Below are 17,141 nucleotides of genomic sequence, written 5' to 3'. Positions count from 1 at the left end.
TCTGTCTGTCTCTCTCTATAAATAACTCTTCTCTCTCAGTATTACAGACACCTTATGTGCTGACTCAGCTGTCTCATTCTGATCTGCTGACTCACTGTCCTCTGCCTCCACTGTGTGATATGAGCTGTCAGTGTGACCTTTGACCTATTAGTGTTCATGGACAGACACTGACACCTGTCTACCTTTCTCTCTGTTTTTAAATGAGTTGTTAACCTCTTACCTCTGGGAGGTCTTTCAGTTTTTATACAATCATGTATGTTGACCTTTGACCTGCAGTGTTTCTTCCTCAGGCTCTGCTGCTGAAACTCCACCTGCTGAACATCCTCTGACCTCTGACCTGTGACTTCTGGAGGAGCTATGAGCCGTCACCAGAGAGATGCTGTCGGTGTGTCTGCAGTGAGTCTGAACATTCTTATATTAACATCATTACCTGTCTGCAGACGTCATGTTACCTCCCAGTGAACCAGGTGAGCACAGTCAGACTGCTGTTACCATGGTAACACAGGGCTGTGATGTCATCACTATATCCAGCACCGAGCTGCTCGAGTCCTCTCAGCTGTCTGTGATCTCACAGGCACAGAAATAAAAACAGCTTCCACCTTCATCACATCTGAGCTCCAGAAGTCCGCAGACTGAACAGTTTCAAGTTTAAAGTCAGAAGGAGCCAGGAGCACCTGGCTGCAGCAACATGGCGGAGGACAACAACAATGGTCATCCCTAGACAGGAAGTCATGTGACAACGTCTCAGCATTTCAAAACAAGAGCAGAATTTCATCCCACAAACTTAAATTAAATAACATATGAAGTACAAGTACTTTTACTGCATCGCTGTCATTTATCATTTTAAATCTTAAAATAACATTTAAGATTTACTTAAAATTATTAAACATTAGTTTACTAATAATAGTTTTACATCAGCATTCTACTATACATGAAGATATACTGTAGGACTTGTAGAACTACAATATGAATGGCTATAACTCAAAGTAACAGTATTCCTGTTTACCAGCTGAAGCTCTGAATACCCCACCTGGCCAAAAGTATGTGGACAGCGGAACATATGTGATGGTAATAAGTAATTGTGATAGCATGGACATTAATCTGCTGCTGTAGCAGCCTTCACTTCTCTGGTTTCAGAAACTACAACATGCATGCAACAGTTCCTGTTGTCCTTTTGAGTTCATGTACCTCTGAATATAACAAATACCGTGAAGAAGAACCACCTCCTCTATATCCTGTCACATGACTTCCTGTGTACGGATGACTGTTGTGGTCGTCCTCCCATGTGATTGCTGCCATGTTGCTGCAGCCAGGTTCAGCTTTTAGATTCCTGCCATGTGTTTACTTAAAATTCACACGTAGGTTAAAGTGCGTCTTAATAATATGTGAATGTCTTTGTGTACATATCAAATCATACATTAAAATAAAAATGGTATTTTTTAATGTGAAAACAAACAAACAAACAAGCAAACAAACACAATCCAGGTTTCAGTTTAATCAGCTTTTAGAAGCCTGTGAACTGTAATTTAAAGGTTAAAGTTCGAGTGACTTTAATTTATCTCTTCTTCTCTCCTTCAGTCTCTGACTCCACCTCCTCCACGTTGCCATAGTGATGAAGAAGAGGAAGAGGACCTGAACAAGGTGTTTGATGTTCCATGTTTTCAGCAGATCCTTCGCCCTGCAGCTTGCAGCCCACCAGAGAAACACAGAGTCTACAATGAGCAGGACTTTGAAGGTGAGTCAGAACTCACCTGGTCGCAGGATGTCTGAAAGGTTTCCTCGGCTCCTCCAGGAGTCTTTGTCCCAGCACCTGATGGAGGTCGTAGAGGTCCTGCTCGTGGTTCCAGGGCTTCTGGATTTTATATCTGTAATATTTATTGTAATATTTAAAACATAAACTTATATTTTTTGTTGCAGAACATCGTCACTTGTCTCGCCACGTCCATCATCCTCTGTCCAAACCTGCTGCTGACAGCAGGAGGAAAAGGACCAATGAGGGGAGACGAGGCTCTGCCCCCAGCGCCGCAACCACCATAGAAGAAGACCAAGAGGGAGAGGAGGGCAAGGAGGAGTCCTACAGTCAGACTGATGGCGAGGAGGGACGAACAGCCACACCCACCAGGTGAGTTACACACCTTTAAGTGTCTCCGCCCACCCAGGCTCAGCTCCACACTGACAAACACACTGAAACACACCGACGTACACACTGAAACGCACCGACGAACACACTAAAACACACCATCAAACACACTAAAACACACCAACAAACACACTAAAACACACTAAAACACACTGACAAACACACTAAAACACACCAACAAACACACTGAAACACACTAACAAACACACTAAAACACACCGATGAACACACTGAAACGCGCCGACGAACACACTAAAACACACTAAAACACACTAAAACACACCATCAAACACACAAAAACACACTGACAAACACACTAAAACACACCATCAAACACACTAAAACACACCAACAAACACACTAAAACACACCAACAAACACACTAAAACACACCGATGAACACACTGAAACGCGCCAACGAACACACTAAAACACACCGATGAACACACTGAAACGCGCCAACGAACACACTAAAACACACCATCAAACACACAAAAACACACTGACAAACACACTAAAACACACCATCAAACACACAAAAACACACTGACAAGCACACTAAAACACACCAGCAAACACACAAAAACACACTGACAAACACACTAAAACACACCATCAAACACACAAAAACACACTGACAAACACACTAAAACACACCATCAAACACACTAAAACACACTAAAACACACCAACAAACACACTAAAACACACTAAAACACACTAACAAACACACTAAAACACACTGACAAACACACTAAAACACACTAAAACACACTGACAAACACACTACAACACACCAACAAACACACTAAAACACACTAAAACACACTGACAAACACACTAAAACACACTAACAAACACACTAAAACACACTGACAAACACACTAAAACACACTGACAAACACACTAAAACACACTAAAACACACTGACAAACACACTACAACACACCAACAAACACACTAAAACACACTAAAACACACTGACAAACACACTAAAACACACTAACAAACACACTAAAACACACTGACAAACACACTACAACACACCAACAAACACACTAAAACACACTAAAACACATCAACAAACACACTAAAACACACTAAAACACACTAACAAACACACTACAACACACCAACAAACACACTAAAACACACTAAAACACACTAACAAACACACTAAAACACACTGACAAACACACTACAACACACCAACAAACACACTAAAACACACTAAAACACACCAACAAACACACTAAAACACACTAAAACACACTGACAAACACACTACAACACACCAACAAACACACAAAAACACACTAAAACACACTGACAAACACACTAAAACACACTGACAAACACACTAAAACACACCAACAAACACACTAAAACACACCAACAAACACACTAAAACACACCAACAAACACACTAAAACACACTAAAACACACAGACAAACACACTAAAACACAATGACGAACACACTACAACACACCAACAAACACACTAAAACACACTAAAACACACTGACAAACACACTAAAACACACTGACAAACACACTACAACACACCAACAAACACACCAAAACACACTAAAACACACCAACAAACATACTAAAACACACTGACAAACACACTACAACACACCAACAAACACACTAAAACACACTAAAACACACTGACAAACACACTAAAACACACTGACAAACACACTAAAACACACTGACAAACACACTAAAACACACTGACAAACACACTACAACACACCAACAAACACACTAAAACACACTAAAACACACTGACAAACACACTACAACACACCAACAAACACACTAAAACACACTAAAACACACTGACAAACACACTACAACACACCAACAAACACACTAAAACACACTAAAACACACTAAAACACACTGACAAACACACTAAAACACACTGACAAACACACTAAAACACACTGACAAACACACTAAAACACACTGACAAACACACTACAACACACCAACAAACACACTAAAACACACTAAAACACACTGACAAACACACTACAACACACCAACAAACACACTAAAACACACTAAAACACACTAAAACACACTGACAAACACACTAAAACACACTGACAAACACACTAAAACACACTGACAAACACACTAAAACACACTGACAAACACACTACAACACACCAACAAACACACTAAAACACACTAAAACACACTGACAAACACACTAAAACACACTGACAAACACACTAAAACACACTGACAAACACACTACAACACACCAACAAACACACTAAAACACACTAAGCACCAACAAACACACTAAAACACACTAAAACACACTGACAAACACACTAAAACACACCAACAAACACACTAAAACACACCAACAAACACACTAAAACACACTAAAACACACTGACAAACACACTAAAACACACCAACAAACACACTAAAACACAATGACGAACACACTACAACACACCAACAAACACACTAAAACACACTAAAACACACTGACAAACACACTACAACACACCAACAAACACACTAAAACACACTAAAACACACTGACAAACACACTAAAACACACCAACAAACACACTAAAACACAATGACGAACACACTACAACACACCAACAAACACACTAAAACACACTGACAAACACACTAAAACACACTAAAACACACTGACAAACACACTACAACACACTGACAAACACACTAAAACACACCAACAAACACACTGACACACAATGACGAACACACTAAAACACACTAAAACACACTGACAAACACACTACAACACACCAACAAACACACTAAAACACACCAACAAACACACTAAAACACACTGACAAACACACTAAAACACACTAAAACACACTGACAAACACACTACAACACACTGACAAACACACTACAACACACCAACAAACACACTAAAACACACTAAAACACACTGACAAACACACTAAAACACACCAACAAACACACTACAACACACCAACAAACACACTAAAACACACTGACAAACACACTAAAACACACTAAAACACACTGACAAACACACTACAACACACTGACAAACACACTAAAACACACCAACAAACACACTGACACACAATGACGAACACACTAAAACACACTAAAACACACTGACAAACACACTACAACACACCAACAAACACACTAAAACACACCAACAAACACACTAAAACACACTGACAAACACACTAAAACACACTAAAACACACTGACAAACACACTACAACACACTGACAAACACACTACAACACACCAACAAACACACTAAAACACACTAAAACACACTGACAAACACACTAAAACACACCAACAAACACACTGACACACAATGACGAACACACTAAAACACAATGACGAACACACTGAAACACAATGACGAACACACTGAAACACACCGATGAACACACAAAAACACGCTCACACTGACAAACTGATAAGAGGAAGTAAAGTACAGACGTGTGTAACTCCTCCCCTTCACAGTGACCCGCCCACCAGTTCCACCAATAACAACGGCCTGTCGCCTGGTTGCATCATGACGAGCGTTGCCGCTGATGATGAGGCTGAAACACTGGCGTCTGTCGACCTGGACGGCATCAAGAGTCAGTAATACTACTTCAAAATACACACTTTACATATAGATACACACTTTACATATAGATACACACTGAGCGTATAGATACACACTTTACATATTGATACACACTTTATATATAGATACACACTTTATATATAGATACACACGTTACATATAGATACACACTTTATATATAGATACACACTTTACATATTGATACACACTTTATATATAGATACACACGTTACATATAGATACACACTTTATATATAGATACACACTTTACATATTGATACACACTTTACATATAGATACACACTGAGCATATAGATACACACGTTACATATAGATACACACTTTATATATAGATACACACGTTACATATTGATACACACTTTATATATAGATACACACTTTATATATAGATACACACTTTATATATAGATACACACTTTACATATAGATACACACTTTACATATAGATACACACTGAGCGTATAGATACACACTTTACATATTGATACACACTTTACATATAGATACACACTGAGCATATAGATACACACGTTACATATAGATACACACTTTATATATAGATACACACGTTACATATTGATACACACTTTATATATAGATACACACTTTATATATAGATACACACTGAGCATATAGATACACACTTTACATATAGATACACACTGAGCATATAGATACACACTTTACATATAGATACACACTGAGCATATAGATACACACGTTACATATAGATACACACTTTATATATAGATACACACGTTACATATTGATACACACTTTATATATAGATACACACTTTATATATAGATACACACTGAGCATATAGATACACACTTTACATATAGATACACACTGAGCATATAGATACACACTTTACATATAGATACACACTGAGCATATAGATACACACGTTACATATAGATACACACTTTATATATAGATACACACGTTACATATAGATACACACTTTATATATAGATACACACTTTATATATAGATACACACTTTACATATAGATACACACTTTACATATAGATACACACTGAGCGTATAGATACACACTTTACATATTGATACACACTTTACATATAGATACACACTGAGCATATAGATACACACGTTACATATAGATACACACTTTATATATAGATACACACGTTACATATTGATACACACTTTATATATAGATACACACTTTATATATAGATACACACTTTACATATAGATACACACTGAGCATATAGATACACACTTTACATATAGATACACACTGAGCATATAGATACACACTTTACATATAGATACACACTGAGCATATAGATACACACTTTACATATAGATACACACTGAGCATATAGATACACACTTTATATATAGATACACACTTTATATATAGATACACACGTTACATATAGATACACACTTTATATATAGATACACACTTTACATATAGATACACACTGAGCATATAGATACACACTTTACATATAGATACACACTGAGCATATAGATACACACTTTATATATAGATACACACTTTACATATAGATACACACTGAGCATATAGATACACACGTTACATATAGATACACACTTAACATATTGATACACACTTTATATATAGATACACACTTTATATATAGATACACACTTTATATATAGATACACACGTTACATATAGATACACACTTTACATATAGATACACACTTTATATATAGATACACACTTTATATATAGATACACACGTTACATATAGATACACACTTTACATATAGATACACACTTTACATATTGATACACACTTTACATATAGATACACACTTTACATATTGATACACACTTTATATATAGATACACACTTTACATATAGATACACACTTTATATATAGATACACACGTTACATATAGATACACACTTTACATATTGATACACACTTTACATATAGATACACACTTTACATATTGATACACACTTTACATATAGATACACACTTTACATATAGATACACACTTTACATATAGATACACACTTTATATATAGATACACACTTTATATATAGATACACACGTTACATATAGATACACACTTTACATATTGATACACACTTTACATATAGATACACACTTTACATATAGATACACACTTTATATATAGATACACACTTTATATATAGATACACACGTTACATATAGATACACACTTTATATATAGATACACACTTTATATATAGATACACACGTTACATATAGATACACACTTTACATATTGATACACACTTTATATATAGATACACACTTTATATATAGATACACACGTTACATATAGATACACACGTTACATATAGATACACACTTTACATATAGATACACACTTTATATATAGATACACACTTTATATATAGATACACACGTTACATATAGATACACACGTTACATATAGATACACACTTTACATATAGATACACACTTTACATATAGATACACACTTTATATATAGATACACACTTTATATATAGATACACACGTTACATATAGATACACACGTTACATATAGATACACACTTTACATATAGATACACACTTTATATATAGATACACACGTTACATATAGATACACACTTTATATATAGATACACACTTTATATATAGATACACACTTTATATATAGATACACACGTTACATATAGATACACACGTTACATATAGATACACACTTTACATATAGATACACACTTTATATATAGATACACACTTTATATATAGATACACACTTTACATATAGATACACACTTTATATATAGATACACACTTTACATATAGATACACACTTTACATATAGATACACACTTTACATATAGATACACACTTTATATATAGATACACACTTTACATATAGATACACACTGAGCATATAGATACACACTTTATATATAGATACACACTTTACATATTGATACACACTGAGCATATAGATACACACTTTACATATAGATACATGCATAAATGTGCACGTCGTATTATATATAATAATATATTAATAATATTCTATTACTGTGTTGCCTGTTTCTGTTTTCACAAACATGTTTTAGTGAACTGTTAAGCTGTAATATGATCAAGTTTGTGACGCAGCTGCCATGTTGAAAACAGACAAGAGGGACTCAAATGCACTAACATGCACGCTCACACACTCTAACATGCACGCTCACACACTCTGACATGCACGCTCACACGCACTAACATGCACGCTCACACACTCTAACATGCACGCTCACACACTCTAACATGCACGCTCACACACTCTAACATGCACGCTCACACGCTCTGACATGCACGCTCACACGCACTAACATGCACGCTCACACGCTCTGACATGCACACTCACATGTACTAACATGCACGCTCACACGCTCTGACATGCACGCTCACACGCACTAACATGCACGCTCACACGCTCTGACATGCACGCTCACATGTGCTAACATGCATGCTCACATGTGCTAACATGCACGCTCACACGCTCTAACATGCATGCTCACACGCACTAACATGCACGCTCACACACTCTAACATGCACGCTCACACGCTCTGACATGCATGCTCACATGTGCTAACATGCAAGCTCACGTGCACTAACATGCATGCACGGGCAGGTCAGTTACCAAAACACAGAACAGAGAAGCTCAGTTAACACACACAGAGGAAGTGTGACTTCATTCTCTGCTCAGGACGCCATCAGTCAACTATATAGTTTTTATAGAGCAAATAGTTGTTTGCTGACATCTAGTGAGGCTGAGTATCGTATATTGCACCTTTAAACTTTACAAGTAACTGTACATATAATTCACACTTTAGATTTAAATTACAGTACAACTATAATAAAACAGAGAAAAACTGTTTTCCTCTTTTAAACATCATACGATCAGATTAGAAAACCAAAAAACATTAAAACGACATTCATATATCACCAATATAGGGTTTAATGGCACAGATGAAGACTGATCAGAGTCTGAAACATGCTGCAGCCTTGATGATGATGATGATGATGATAATGATGCTGTGGCCTTCAGGAGATCCTTCATCAGAGTTTTGTTTGCGATGACGGCAGCGTCTCCCAGCATGCACTGGGTGAAAGGCCAGGAATCACACAAACACTGTCCGTCTTCAGGTTTCAGCGACGTGTTTTCAGAACAAACTGAAGGAATTTTCTCCAACATGAAAGAGTTTTCTGTCACTTCTGATCTTCATCATGTGACCTGAAGCTGCTGCTGACCTGAACACAATGTTGTCGTCCTACACACGGAGCCCACTGCCTCATTATCTATTGTTAGTGTGTGTGTGTCTGTGTGTGTGTGTGTGTGTGTGTGTGTGTGTGTGTGTCTGTGTTTGTCTGTGTGTGTGTGTGTGTGTGTGTGTGTGTGTGTGTGTGTGTATGTGTGTGTGTGTGTATGTGTGTGTGTGTGTATGTGTGTATGTGTGTGTGTGTGTGTGTGTGTGTGTGTGTGTGTGTGTGTGTGTGTGTATGTGTGTATGTGTGTGTGTGTGTGTGTCTGTGTTTGTCTGTGTGTGTGTGTGTATGTGTGTGTGTGTGTGTGTGTGTGTGTGTGTGTGTGTCTGTGTTTGTCTGTGTGTGTGTGTGTATGTGTGTGTGTGTGTGTGTGTGTGTGTGTGTGTGTATGTGTGTGTGTGTGTATGTGTGTGTGTGTGTGTGTGTGTATGTGTGTGTGTGTGTGTGTGTGTGGTTCTGGTTCAGATGAACATGAAGTCATTCTCTGCTCTGGTTGGCTGTTTGTTTGACAGACTGAAGGCTGATCTCAGTGAGTATCACATGTTTCTACTCAGTAAAAGATTAAAAGCTGCAACGATTAGTTTATTAATTGATCGACAGAGAATTAACTGTTTTGTTAATTGATTTATGTGTATGAAGTCATTTTTCAGGCTCCTCAGAAGTGAATGTTTTAAGTTTTTCAGTAATGTTTGAACTGGTTGTCATTTGAAGACGTCATTGATTATACATTTTATAATTTTATGGTTTTATTATTATATATTATTACATATATAATTATTATTTATTTTATCATCTTATCATTTATCTTTTATTATCTTAACTACCCATCTTTTATTGTTGTCTCACTCAATTAACTCTTTTACTTGTTAATTATTTTGGTGAGCATTAGTCTCCAAATCCATATTTACCATCCTGCATGTTTGTCCGTCACTTGTAAAGCACTTTGAATTGCATTTGATTTGTTTGGAAGGTGCCTTATAAATAAAGATTTATCGATCGATTAAATGACAAGATAGTCGACAAATCAATCAACAAGGAAAATAATATTTTCAGCTGCTTCTTTAGATTTGAGACCTGAAAGTAGAAACTTGATAAAACCTCCGGAGCAGCCTCCACACAGCTCTGAAGGTTATTGATACATTAATATTGATAAATGATTGATTAGATGAGAGGAAGATAATTTACAGACGGCTGTTGTTTGTCAGTAACTCAGAGGACGGTGCAGCTAGAGGGCGCCGCTCAGCTGACTGTTTGTGCCGATTGTTTCCTGGAAAAGAAGAAATCATGTGAAAACGTAGTGTTTCACAGAAAATCTCATTTTCTATTTGCTCTTTGCAGCAACCTGAAACTCTGCTCACCTGCTGATCCCTGCAGAGTGAACACACCTGTGTGTGTGTGTGTGTGTGTGTGTGTGTGTGTGTGTGTGTGTGTTTACACTGATTGGTTTAAAAGCTTCAGTCTGAGTTCACATCTCGTCTTACTGATTCTACACTGAAGTTCAATCGAGCCTGAAACCCTGTTAGACTGTTCCCATGAGAACATTGTGTGTGTGTGTGTGTGTGTGTGTGTGTGTGTGTGTACTTGTATTATTCACATTGTACGTAAATCAAAGTCAGGACAGACCTTCAATGTAAAGGGACACATTACTTTTGCCACCAGTTGTTTACGTGCTGAAATGTCCGTGTGGCTTGATGCGGGAAAGATAAAACCACAAGTGAAAGTTTGGAGGCGTCAGCACAGACACACAATTTCTAGTCTCAATGCAGTCGCAATGCAATGAGTGTCGCCGCATGGACTGAATGAAGAGCTGGACAAGTTCAGTTTAACTGTTTTTGTTTAGCTTTGGTTCAATTTGGTGGAAATGAAACTGGAATTTGATTTGTTGTTTGTTCTTAGATTGTTCTTGGATTGATTTGTTTTGATTTAACCACAAGATGGCGCCGCAATGTGTAAAGAAAACACAGTTAACAATAGACCGATGGCCTGATGACTGGATGATGTGATTCTGTATAAAAGGTGATTTTCAACCCTGTTTGGCTCCTGATGAAGGCGAAAGCTGAAACGTCTGTGCTCTTCCTCACTGCAGATTCACTGTGAATGAAAAGTGCAAAACAAATTAAATGCATTAGTACATTATTGCAGCAGCAAACATTTGATAAGGTTGAAGCGCTTCTTCATTGAACACAAAGTCCCGATAATGTCAATCATTAGATTTTAAGGTTTAAGGTTGAAGTGAGTCAATGTAAAGTAGAAGTGATGGAAACATGTCTGTGTGTGGTCTGTTCAAGGTGAGGAAGGTGAGAACAAAAGAAGTCAGGACTGTGTTGTTGGTAAGAACACAGGTTTTAACCTCTGACCCCGTGTCCTGGCCCCACCCGCCTCAGGTCACCGATTGGACGACGTTCCAGCCGTGCGGCGTCACCTGGTGAGACGGAGCTCCAGAGGGCCGATCGTCCACATCACCAAAGATCAGAAAGAGACGCCGAGCAGCCGGACGCAACAACACCTTCAACACCTTCAACACCTTCAACACCTTCAACCGGACCGCACGCCTCATGAGGTCAGGGGGCGGGGCTTATTTACTTAATTATTCTATAATCACAGGCCTTGAATAACTCGTCTCATTCATCTCATTTCATTCAATCAGACTCAACGTTTACTGTGTTTTACATGCAAACTGATGACGACTCAAAACAGCAGATATCCATTGGAAGTTCTGAACTGAGTTTTTTGATAAACAAAACGAGCTAGGCTAGCAGTTTCCCCCTACTGCCAGTCTTTGTGCTAAGCTAGGCTAACACATCCTGGACCCTTCTGTGTGTGGGACACACTGAGATGAAACTGATCCATCTGAAACACCTGACTGGAGAAAACAGAGAACAAGATTGTTTACAAAAGTGTTGAAATATTAATTGAATAAAATTTTCCAGATGATTTAAATAGATTTTGACATGTTTCAGCTGCTGGTGGTCTTCTGGTTCAGGTCTGGTTTGATGTGATGTGATTCTTTGCTGAAACTGGAATGTTCAAAATGAAGCTGACAGGAGGGACGAAAGACGAGCCGGGAGTCTGTGCAGGTTAATCCAGGTGGTATTATCACCTGGAGTCTGTCGTAATGAGAGAGAGTCAGACAGGTGGAGTCAGACAGGTGGAGTCAGGTGGAGGGAGGTAAACTCAGAGTTCAGTCTCTCTCTACATTCAGTTTGTTTTCATCTTCAGGATGGTCGGTTTGGACCTGAAGAGTCGACAGCGTAAGGTACAGTCTGATTTGTCCTGGGTCAGGCTGGTTTGGTCTGGCTTGTTTATCCCGGTTAACCCGAGTTAGCCTGAAATCTATTTTCCACCAGATTTAGAGATGTTTGGCTTAATTTATTTAGTCCAGTTTGTTTTGTTTTTACCTGGTTTAACTTATTTGGTCCACATTAGTCAGTGAGACGAGAGTGATTTCAGGTCGGGTCTTGTTGGGTCTTGTTGGGTCTCGGGTCAATATGTCCAAGAACCCGGTGGACCCCAGTAGCTCTATCCATGTGGTCCATTGCAATCACTTGAAGGTTCAGTCTTGATCTTAGAAACAGGAGCAGTTTACCAAGTAAATTCTTATCATAAGGTCCACCTTTTTCAGAGCTTTCAGCCACATCTCATGGCCTTCATCAGCAGATGGAGTTCACTAAATTGTCATTTTTGTGTTTCCTGATGAGGGCTGAAAGCAACATCTTATAAGTGGACCTGTGATAAGAGTTCTGCTAAAGTAGAACCATATCCGACCATTTATGACCCTAAATTTAACCTGAAAACTCGTTTAGCTTGAGTTGGTTTGATTTGGCTGCAGAAGACGAGATAATATGTAATTTCACTGGTTTTTATCTGATTCATATTGATGTTATTTGTTTTTTTCTACATTATTCTTGTTTAGTTAACTCGGCTGGTTTAGTCATGTTTAATAATTTAAAACCTTATTGTGGTTGAATTTGTGATTTTGGAAACTGTTCTGGAGCTTTTGATCATATCACATGATGTTCATCGGCAGATGGATTTGTTTAGCTGGAAATATGTAAGTTTAGCCTGGTGTGTGTTTGGTATTGATCTGACCCAGTCTCACCCAGTGGTGTACAAATAACATGAGTCAGTATGTGCAATGTGTACGCCACATTTTAACCTTCTCGCCTGTCATTTAACGCTGTTGGTTAGGTTTAGGCACAAAAACCACTCGGTTAGGGTTCAGAGAAAGATCATGGTTTGGGTTAAAACAATAAAATGTGGTAAAAATGACAAAAATGCCCGGCATGACTTTACAAATCTCTGTTAAAATGCCTGCATTTGATGGTAAAAATGTCCGACTGGTAGTCTCAAACAGGACTCCAGCTGGTTATCTAACCATCCACCCAACACGCCGTCTCCTAATAAGGCAAAAATCACCTTATAAAATAAAAGAAAGCCGCATTATATGACTTCAATTCTCTGGGAAGGATTGGTGATGTGATGATGAAGTCATGTTATTTGTACGCAGATTGAAGAGAACAGTTATGGTTATGGTTATGGCGAGGGTCAGTCTCCAGGAAATGAGTGTAAGTCAAAGTAAAAGCCTCATAATTGACAGAAACAAGTCTTTGTGTGTTCAGGTGTTTGTGGAGCTGAACGAGCTGGTGATCGACAGGAACCAAGAGCTGCAGTGGAGGGAGACGGCTCGATGGATCAAGTTTGAGGAGGAGGTGGAGGAGGAGACGGAGCGCTGGGGGAGACCGCACATCGCCTCACTGTCCTTCCGCTCCCTGCTGGAGCTCCGAAAAACCATCTCCCACGGTGAGGAGTCCCTCTGCTGACCCCAGTGACAACACAATACTTAATTACTCCTTAATTCACCCCTGAAAACAGCAAACACATTCATGAAAAATGACCCTGTAAATATTGATGGTTGATTTCTCATCATGCAGACAAACTGGACACAGTATAATGAGCTGAATGTGTCATGTTGTGCTGATGTAATAAAAAATAAATTAATAATCAATAAGGTGTATCAGGTCAATCCTGAAACACATTGAGAGCTAGTGCAAAGACACTGAAACATTTGTGATGTAAAACTGAGTGTCATCAGCATACATTGACAACAGATGTCAGGTTTATGGATGATATGCTTCAGGGGGAAGTATGTGTGTGGAAAATACTGTGAATTTAGCCCCAAAACTGACCCTTGAGGTACAACATAGTTATTCTGTCAGTGTGTGATGATGTCAGTGTGTGATGATGTCAGTGTGTGATGTCATGGCTTTGTGTTTTCAGGGGCGGTGCTCCTGGATCTGAAGCAGAGGACTCTGCCGGGGATCGCTCAGCAGGTGGTGGAGCAGATGGTGATCTCAGATCAGATCAAAGCTGAAGACCGAGCCAACGTCCTGAGAGCTCTGCTGCTCCGACACAGGTTCAGAATACATCATCTGTCCGTCTCCTGTAGACCCATCCTCAGGTGTTGTTTCCACCTGCTGGTACAGTTTGATGTCATCAGAGACGCTGTTGCTCTGCAGAGGAACAAATATGTTTCTTACATTAATATACTTTGCTAAATATGTGAGCATGACATGAATGGGATTGTTTTTGTCTCGTCAGTCACCCAAGTGATGAGAAAGATCACAGTCTGTTCAGCAAGAACATCTCTGCAGCCAACATGGCCGCCCAGATGGACAGACACAAAAGCCAATCAGAGCCCTCCATTCCTCTGACGAATCACAAAGAGGCTGACGGAGAGAAGAACAAGGTAAAGATAGAGACGAACAGGCAGCCACTCACTTTCCTCTGTACAAAGCCTCCACTTTATTAAAATATGTTTTCTACATGACAGACCTGAGAGGTTCTCCATACAGACGCTCTCCCTCTCAATCTGAGTGTCCAGTTAGTATTTTTAAAAACTCACTGGATAATAAAAGTGAGTTGCACTACGCTAAGTGTAGCTTACAGGCCAGCAGATTCATTCAGTCTTCCATGCTCTCTGTTTACTGTGTTTTGTGGAAAAACACCTGGAGGTCTGTGAGCACCGTCCTAAACCCGCTAAAAAAACAGTACGCTGCCCTTCCAGTTAGGTCCCCAAGACTTTATCAATACATGATATTTCACAGTCATTGAAAAGCTTGTAGCCTGTAGTAAAAAGTCTTTACTTTAGTCAGTATGTGCACAGCAGGTCTGTTCTACAGAAAGGACTTCCATGTGCTGCAGGCATCCACTGATGCGTAGTTGCCGGATTTATTATTTTCTATGTGGCACCTGATATAGCTGTACACGCTGAAGACTGACGCTCCATCCCCATGCTGATGTCAGACAAGCTGAGCCACAGCAGAGTTAATGTTGTTTCTTTTATACAAACACCAAAGTAAGAATGGAGAAACGTACATAAAGAGGCTTTAATGTGAAATATAAAAGGTTCCTCCAGGAATTTGATCCCCACGTTGTTTGTAAGAGCTTCCAGCTTCACTTACAGACCAATCTGCAAAAAATCTCACTGTTACATTTGTGATTGTTTGTGTTGTGTGTCTCTTATTCAGCTTATTTCATTTGTATTTGTATGTATTTTTAATTAATTAATTCATGTTTTTATACTACTCATACTACTAATTTGAGGTAAGTCCACTGTTGACCTCTCCACTCTGTTCTGTTAACTGTCTCTTTTTGTAGTTGTGCAAAATAAAAACTTAAAATTAATTTTTAAAATGTCATATTTGAAGAAAGCTTCCACACACAGGAGTCCAGCCTAGAGGATTAGGAGTTATAATATTACAGCGACTAAACTCATCGTTTTGTTTCGTTTTATAGTTTTGGCAATATAAAGGTAATGATTATCCACAGACTGGACTCACTTTCCAGATATTTTAGTCCGCGTCTGGATGCATATTCACAACTGTGTTTAACTTGAGTGTTTAGGTCTGAATCAAACCTTCCTGGCACAAAACATCAGTACAGTCTAAACAGTAGTGATCAGTGTACACATAGGAAACCACTCAGACCGCTTGTGCTGCTCATGATGCTTAACTTAGGAAAACAAAATGATATTGAAGGTGACTGGTACAAAGACAC

The 17,141-nt window shown here is 38.6% G+C and overlaps 1 protein-coding gene across 6 annotated transcripts in view; it reads left to right on the top strand.

The window, feature by feature from the left end:
* The window catches only part of slc4a2a (solute carrier family 4 member 2a), a 38,329-nt gene that overhangs the window by 6,248 nt on the left and 14,940 nt on the right, over positions 1 to 17,141 (top strand). Inside the window, exons 1-10 of one of the 6 annotated variants that reach the window (XM_042427658.1) lie at positions 1 to 126; positions 291 to 396; positions 1,579 to 1,735; positions 1,918 to 2,122; positions 5,670 to 5,788; positions 12,374 to 12,382; positions 12,470 to 12,645; positions 14,705 to 14,885; positions 15,363 to 15,498; positions 15,684 to 15,831. The exon at positions 1 to 126 is cut by the window's left edge and continues 29 nt beyond it. In XM_042427658.1, the coding sequence (XP_042283592.1) occupies positions 358 to 396; positions 1,579 to 1,735; positions 1,918 to 2,122; positions 5,670 to 5,788; positions 12,374 to 12,382; positions 12,470 to 12,645; positions 14,705 to 14,885; positions 15,363 to 15,498; positions 15,684 to 15,831 (1,170 nt within the window). In that variant the 5' untranslated portion in view covers positions 1 to 126; positions 291 to 357. Of the gene's footprint in view, positions 397 to 1,578; positions 1,736 to 1,917; positions 2,123 to 5,669; positions 5,789 to 10,550; positions 10,615 to 12,373; positions 12,383 to 12,469; positions 12,646 to 13,146; positions 13,173 to 13,304; positions 13,342 to 14,704; positions 14,886 to 15,362; positions 15,499 to 15,683; positions 15,832 to 17,141 lie in introns of those variants that run through there. The other 5 variants (XM_042427659.1, XM_042427660.1, XM_042427661.1 and 2 more) reach the window with 5 other exon arrangements.

The sequence above is a fragment of the Thunnus maccoyii genome, chromosome 12 (assembly GCF_910596095.1).
Source record: "Thunnus maccoyii chromosome 12, fThuMac1.1, whole genome shotgun sequence".
In the NCBI taxonomy this organism is placed as follows: Eukaryota; Metazoa; Chordata; class Actinopteri; order Scombriformes; family Scombridae; genus Thunnus; species Thunnus maccoyii.
The sequence above is the reverse complement of the archived record's forward strand: the minus strand, read 5'-3'. Positions and strand labels throughout refer to the sequence as shown.